The sequence below is a fragment of the Rutidosis leptorrhynchoides genome, chromosome 4 (genome assembly GCF_046630445.1).
Source record: "Rutidosis leptorrhynchoides isolate AG116_Rl617_1_P2 chromosome 4, CSIRO_AGI_Rlap_v1, whole genome shotgun sequence".
NCBI classification, from domain to species: domain Eukaryota; kingdom Viridiplantae; phylum Streptophyta; class Magnoliopsida; order Asterales; family Asteraceae; genus Rutidosis; species Rutidosis leptorrhynchoides.
Genome location: NC_092336.1, coordinates 16670088 through 16678665, shown reverse-complemented (window position 1 = coordinate 16678665; position 8578 = coordinate 16670088). Strand labels below are relative to the sequence as shown.

The following is an 8578-nucleotide window of genomic DNA, read 5'->3' as shown; positions in this document are numbered from 1 at the left end:
CAAATACACAAACAATAAAAAACACGAACAAACCTAAACAACACGAGAAAATCTACGCCTCAAACCCCTAACCAAGCTACAAAAGACCCAAACGAAAACCATACACGAAAATCTCAAACATAAACAAACCCGAAACATCAGACACCACGACCAAGGTTGCAAAATTCGCTATTCGGGGATTAATCGGTCGGGACTTTGAAAAGATTATCGGCAATTCGGGAATTAATCGGAGATTAATCAGATTGTACTGTACACATTAAAATATTAAAATTTAAAAATTATATGTGTAAATATAAAAAAAAAATCATAAATATAAAAATAAATTTTAACATAATTATCTAAAATTGTTTATTTTGCTCCAAAACTATAAAGTTCTAAATTATATTAATGTTAAAATGGTAACGATTTTTTACTTTGACCGATTTTGGTTACCAAATTCGATTTTAACCTATCAATTGACGTTGGCCATTTAATTAAACGGATTTTTGGAAAACGGAACGGATTACTCTTAAAATGATTAATCGGAGATTAATCGGCGAGTAATCGGGTTTTTTACAACACTGACCACGACTAATCAATCAAAACTATACTTCCGAATCCGAGGAACACGAGCAGCACGAGCAGCAATCGATTTCATCATCGACGTCCTCCGAATTTTTCATCACATCATTGATATAATACCTTTCATGCCATCGATGTTTATCCCGACATCTACTACGCTTCAACTTTGTTCTTTCCCAAAAAAAAAAAATTACTATGTATCATATATATATATATATATATATATATATATATATATATATATATATATATATATATATATATATATATATATATATATTTGGCGAAAAACGTAATATATAATAAATAAATAAAAAGAGATCCGATGATCTACGGCGTTACATGAGGTGTTACAGACACAGATATACATCTGTTATTGATAAAACTAATGTTCTACATGAACTTTAAATGACATAATCCTATAACAATCAACTACAAAACCCGGAAAAACCCCGAAAAAGCCAACCCGGACAAACTTTAAATGACATACTCCGTATCATTGTGACGATCCTTCCAAATCCCTTTGGACGAATACATCATTCATTGATTTCACAGTGAGGTTTTGACCTCTATATGATACGTTTTGTAAACATTGCATTCTTTTCAAAAGGTACACAATAAATGAATATCAATTTCTAAGGTTTTCAACGTTTGATGATTTCTACATATAGACAATCACCATAAATAATAGTTTACCATAATACATCCGTTGACAATGTAGTCAAAATAAGATACACGGTGATGATTTTGTGAATGCAAAGTTTTCTTGAATAAAGCATGTATGACTCCATGCACATAGCTTGTATCACATATAGGCAAACAGCGGAAGACTTCTAGAAACCTGAGAATAAACATGCTTAAAAGTGTCAACACAAAGGTTGGTGAATTCATAGTTTTAAATGTTGCGCATAATCTGTATATAATGGTGAATCACAAGTTTTCAGTTGTTTCATCCAGAAAAGTTTATCAAAATATTCTACGAAATTGAGCACCCTGGTAACTAAACTTAACGTATATATAATTTATACCCTTTGTATAATCATCTTAATAATACACGCAAACCAACGTGTACGCTTCTCAAATAGCATACGTCCGTTAAAAGGCTAGTGCTCTAGCTCAGACGGGGATATCAAGCCCTATGGATCCATATACTACTACTCGCGCCCACCAGTTCTTATAACCGGCAGTTACTAGTTACCAAAGCTAAGGGATTTTCGGTTCAAACTCGGTGTAGAATTTGGTATGTACTTATATTCATTGCGTATAAAATAAAGTGCATGTATTCTCAGCCCAAAAATATAGATTGCAAAAGCAATTAAAACGGGAGCAAATGAAACTCACCTTAGCAGCATATAAAGTCGTTCACCAAAATGTGATCGAAACTCGGATTACCAAATAACCGTAGATCTCAACCTAGAGAACATATGTTGGTCAATAAATGTCTATCAAGCTAGGTCAGGTCATAGTGTATCACAATCCTAATGCTCGATATCGACATACAAAAGTTATCCAAAGTCGTTTCAAAAAGTCAATTTTGACAATAGTTCATCACAACGAGATGTACCTTATATAAGGATTCATTTACTCGGTTGGTAACATTCAAAAATCCAATTTATCAATCTTACAAACAAGTTGTTTAAATATCAATTGCAGATTCAAAAGCAATTTCAATTAATATTAATCATAATTCAGTTGTCCATATCTTTTAATTCGTTCATCGAAATTACGCGATTTCTAAATGAAAAATTATTGATTTTTCGCCAGCTTTTCAAAAACATGCATATCATATACCTTTTACCAGTAATATATGTATTTAATTAGTGATTCATCATAAACTGTTTAACGAAGAAATTTAGCATACAAGCATGCATAAATATATATACTCGAGCACTAGACATGGATACACAATTAATATACAAAAGATAAGATATGAATGCTCACGTATCAATATTGTGATTCAATATTGTAGGAAAGTACGTAGACGCAGCAAAGATGATAAACACTAGGTCTGACTTAGAAGCAATACTCCCGAACAATACCCATAACCTCTATAGCTATAACCCATAATTTCTTTAGCTTTAACCCGTTCAAAACTCGTTTTGAAAGTGACCTTCTCATGACCTCGTCGTAGTATTTTATGTATATATACTACTAATAATAATAAGATTAATAATAATAATATTAATCTTAATAATAATAATAATAATAATAATAATAATAATAATAATAATAATAATAATAAATAATATAATTATAATATATATAAATATAGAGTGAGTAGAGATGGATATAGATAAGTGTGTGTGCTGTAAACCAAATTCGTCGAGCTTTATAATGTTGGCTAGCCCAAGGGTGCCATGCGATCGCATGGCTTCCCTAGCCATTTACCATGTGATCGCATGGAATGATTTTTCAGCTCACATTGTCTTGTTTTGTAGTGTGTCGACATAATTTTTAATTATATATATAATATATAATATTTAATATAATTATATATATATTATATTATATTCTCGTGCAACGTTGACTTGTAATATTAGTTCCGATGACTTGTACGTTTACGCTCGACTTAAGCCCCGATTTCGGTTTCTTGAACGTTATTTCGTACGCTTAATAAATTAGCATTTTACGTTTTATGATGTGTACCATTATTAAAAATATAGACTTAATTCACCAAAAATTATATTATAATAAATGTAACTTATAAATTTGAGTATTATGGTCATTTGCTTCTATAAATTATCGTCTCGTAGTATATACATATACATATATACATTTTCATTTTAAAATAGTGTTTTACTGTAGCAAAGTTACTGCAGCAAAGTTTTTTCTACTGTAGCAAATAGTGATTTTCGAAACACTGTACCTTTTCGGGTACTGTAGCAATTCGAAAATACTGTAGCAAATTAGTGTTTTACTGGTTCATCTTAAACGTTTTAGTTAACTTATCTAAATATTTATCGAATCAATAATCGAATGTTACTATCGTTTATTAAATAACTTGAAATCATATATATATATATATATATATATATATATATATATATATATATATATATATATATACATATATATATATATATATATATGCACATTATATATATATATATATATAAATATATATATATATATATATATATATATATATGCACATTATATATATATATATATATATATATATATATATATGCACATTATATATATATATATATATATATATATATATATATATATATATATATATATATATATATGCACATTATATATATATATATATATATATATATATATATATATATATATATATATATATATGCACATTAAGTTATATATATATATATATATATATATATATATATATATATATATATATATATATATATATATTGTTCGTGAATCGTCGAGAACAGTCAAAGAATAATTGATTACATTAATATAGTTCCAAAACTTTCGTGACTCAACATTACAGACTTTGCTTATCGTGTCGAAAATATTAAATCATTTAAAGATAAAGTTTAAATTTGGTCAAAAATTTTCGGGTTGTCACAATCATATATATTCAAACACCTTAATTCAGTCTAAAGTGAGGTGTATATAATAATAAATATATACTCCGTATTAGAGAACTAATATAACATAATCCGTAGTATTATTCTTATTCTTACTATACATTATAATTAATAATTATAATTATAATTATAATTATATTACTGTATTTCTTATATAATTAATAAAAATTCTATGGTTTAAAAATTCTCTCTCAACACAGAAAAAACCTACCTTAAACCTAGTCGCCGCCACCACAATTCCTCCTCCTCCGGCCGTCGGTTTTCGCCGGCGGTCCGGAGGGCCTCCTTTCCTTCTTCTTTTGTTTTCTATTTTTTAGCTTCTATCTTATTCGTGCTAGGTATCTTCCTTCAATTCGTGTTAGGTATCATCCTTCAATTCGTGTGTTTCGTTGTCGGCCGCTGTTTCTGGTGGTTAGATCATGGTAAGATCGACTTTTAAGTTGCAAAAAAGGTTGCATTGGTGAGTTTTTTCTGGCGTTACTGCCGGATCTTGCCTTCTCGCTTTTTTCGGAGCAGATCTACAGGTGATATGCACTTGGTATTATGTGAATCTTTGCGATTTGCCGGAGCTTCGTGGTTGCCGGTGGTCTCGTTTTCCTTCTCCGCCGCCGGCCGGTTCGGGTTCCTCTTGCTCCATCGCCTTCCTTTGCTATTGACTTCAGGTATTTCGTAGCTTAGGTTCGTGGTTTTGAACTTCACGGTTGGGGTTTCGTGGCTGTGGGTTTCGATAGTGGGTTCGTGGTTGTCCATTCGTGATTGTCGATTAGTGCTTTTCGATTCGTGATTGTCGGTTATGCGTATGAAATTTGAATATTGTCGGGTGACCCAATTTTGGAGGTCTTTGATGGGTGGTTTCAAGTACTTCATATGTTGCAGGTGACCTCCGCATCTTGGTCCTTTGTCGTGGGTAGTGTTTGATTCCTGCCTTCCTGATCGTTGAGTTTCTGATTCGTGGTGTGGTGCTCATTCTATTACGGGTTATTTCTTTGTTAATCATTTTGACATACTACAATATCACCACTCAATTTGATTATGTGATCGGATTCTGGTTTAGATTTTCGTGGGTTTCTTGGTGTGATTTTCGGGTCGGTCGTAGTCGATGTGCCCCGCTTACATACTTTCAGTTGGGTGTTGCCCTGAAGTGATATTGTGATATGTTTTTGGTTAACAAGGTGGTTTCCTTCAATGGGATTGTTCGAGTTGTTTTTTGATTCGTTGATGATGTATGTTTTTAGTTGAGCTTGTCGCGTTTAGATTGTGTGTTAGTCGTTTCGTGTTGAAGTCATTGCATTGTAGAATGATAGGTGGAGGTCGTGTGATATGTAATTCTGTTTTGTATTCCTAGCATCTTGCTAGTTTTTATCATTATTAATATAATCTATTGCCTTTTAAAAAAAAAAAAATATTCTTATATGATTAATGTTTTTTGTTATTATAATCATAATTAGATAATTAGATAATTAGATTAGATGTTCAAGAATCATAAACGAATCCAGGTTATAAATACTAAATGTAGAAGTCAACTGTCAACATGACAATTTTTTATTTTTTATGGTAATAATTTGTATAACGTATACCATTAAATATACTTAAAAATAGTATATTATAAATATTAAAAATATATTTTCATATACTTGGTATTTTTTAATTTTTTATATAACTTCTTCGTTTTTATGAAGAAAAAAAAACGCAACAAACTCAATTTTTTTTAGCTATGAGGGAATTGAGATACAGATGATCTTCCCTCTGTGGTACAATAATACACATTACACATGAAAGTATTATTCAACATTCAACGATAATTTTGACTCAACTTTTTTTCCACACGCTAATTAGAAAAAAAAAAAAAATCTTTTCAAATAATCCACGTATACACAAATAAAAAAAGACATCAACCCCGCTTATAAAAACACAAATCCACATTGTGTTTTATTTATTCTCCTCCCTTAACCACCACAAATGGCCACCATCACCCACCTCACACTACTCATGTTCCTCACCTTAACACTCACAATTCAAGCTAAAATAAATCTCAATATCGCCGACCACCGCGCTCTTTCCACAGTTCTGGACAGTCTGGGCGTCTCCGGCAACCTCCGGCGACCGGAAAATCTTTGCAACACCGCCGGAATTTCATGTGAACGGAGGGTTGTAAACAATTCATACACCCTCAAAGTCACCAGATTAGTGTTTAATTCTCAACGGTTAAGCGGGTTTATCTCGCCGGCGATCGGGCACTTACCGGAACTTAAAGAACTATCTTTACCGAACAATTATCTTGACAATCATATCCCAACACAAATCGTCAAATGTCGAAAACTCGAAGTTTTCGACATTAGTAACAACAGTTTTTCGGGTAAAGTTCCCGACGAAATATCGTCCTTAATTCGTCTTCGAGTCCTCGATCTCTCTTTTAATGAATTTTCCGGCGAATTACGGTTTCTGAAATCCTTCCCCAACCTCGAAAAACTATCACTCGAGAACAACTTGTTTTCGGGTAGAGTACCGGTGTCTTTACGTTCATTTCGCAACCTTCGGTTTTTTAACGTCTCGGGCAATAGTTTGTTAGAAGGCCCGTTGCCCATTTTGAAGCAGTTTGAATCTCCTATTAAATCGAAAAGTAAAAATGTTCCCAAACGTTATATATTCGCTGAAGTCACAAATTCTTCAGCGAATGAAACGAATACTGGTGTTGGTTTAAGTAATGTACAAGCCCCAGCCCTGGCCCCGGGCCCCGTTGAGGCCCTGGCCCCAGGACCTGCTCAGGCCCCAATCCATAAGCATAAAAAGAGTACTAGAAGGAAAATTATGGGGTGGGTTCTTGGATTTTTGGTAGGAACATTTGCTGGGCTTATTACTTCTATGATATTTTCGCTTTTGTTTAAGTTGGTGATGATAATGATTAAAGGTGGTGATAACAATTCGGGCCGGGCCATTTTTAGTCAATCGATAAAGGCAAAAGACCTCGAGTTTCTTGAAGATGATGATGCGGTTGCTCAGTTACAAGTAATCGGAAGAGGTGGTTGTGGAGAGGTGTATAAAACCGATATACCCGATGGAAAGATCAAAACGATCGCGATTAAGAAGATCATACAACCTTCGAAAGGCGCGGTCGAGCTCACTGCAGAGGACACCAAAACTCTCAACAAAAAGATGAGGCAAATTCGGTCTGAAATTCAAACGGTCGGGCAAATTCGACACCGAAATTTAGTACCATTACTAGCCCATGTTTCTCGTCCTACTTGTCATTACTTAGTTTACGAGTTTATGAAAAACGGAAGCTTACAAGACATTTTACAACAAGTTCAAGACGGTACACGAGAATTAGAGTGGCTCACGAGGCATAAGATTGCAATAGGTGTTGTATCCGGGCTCGAGTATCTACATTTTAACCATACGCCTCGTATAGTCCATCGAGACTTAAAACCGGGTAACGTACTCCTTGATGATGATATGGAGGCCCGAATTGCTGATTTCGGGCTTGCTAAATCGATCCCTGAAGCTGATACACATATGACAAGTTCTAATGTTGCGGGTACTCTAGGGTACATTGCACCCGAATATCATCAAACGATGAAATTTACGGATAAATGTGACATCTATAGTTTTGGGGTGTTATTAGGTGTTTTGGTCATGGGTAAGTTTCCGTCCGACGAGTTTTTCCAGCATACGCATGAGGTAAACTTGGTGAAATGGATGAGGAACGTAATGACATCCGATGATCCACAGCAAGCGATTGATTCGAGTCTTAGGGGAAACGGGTACGAGGAACAAATGCTTCTTGTTCTTAAGATTGCTTGTTTTTGTACACTTGATAATCCTAAAGAGAGGCCTAATAGTAAAGATTGTAGGATGATGTTGGCTCAAATTGAGCATTGATACATGTATGATCAAGAAGGAACCTCAACCAAGTTTGTGTTATGTTATATTTTGGACTTGTATCATGTTTAGGTTTGACTGTTTCAATATGTTCTAAGTTATTGTATGGTGTCAATTTATGATATGAAATACTATGAAATATCTCTACTAGAAATTTGACTAAATCTAGCCATCTTTTTACTACAGTAGTAAAGAAAGCCTCTAAGCGATTACATAAAAAATAAAAAGTAAATGAAATCGGTTCTCTAGTGATCTCTACTGACCGATTCTATATCGAGAGAAATATTGCTCAAGTAATATTTAGAGTGACATTTTTTTTTTTTTTTTTTTTTTTTTTTTTTTTTTTTTTAGAGTGACAATTAGTAACTTCCATTTTGTATTAATCTACTATTGAATTGAATATAGGCTAAGGCCGCCACTGGAGGAGCCTATTAAGCGGTGATTATCAAATATAGTTATGGAATATTTTTTTATTTTATTTTATTTTTATGTTACTATCACTACCATAATTTTCAATTAAATTTTGTTATTCATATTTTTTAATTTAATTCATTGTGGCAAAGAACAAA

At 32.9% G+C, this 8578-nt stretch overlaps 1 protein-coding gene across 1 annotated transcript; it reads left to right on the top strand.

Annotated features, from left to right (window-relative positions):
* The first annotated feature begins 6060 nt into the window (after positions 1-6060).
* LOC139840102 (leucine-rich repeat receptor-like serine/threonine/tyrosine-protein kinase SOBIR1) lies at positions 6061-8173 on the top strand. The gene has a single exon (XM_071830329.1). It carries the CDS (start codon positions 6090-6092, stop codon positions 8007-8009), a length of 1920 nt encoding a protein of 639 aa, XP_071686430.1. The 5' UTR covers positions 6061-6089; the 3' UTR covers positions 8010-8173.
* Positions 8174-8578: the final 405 nt, after the last annotated feature.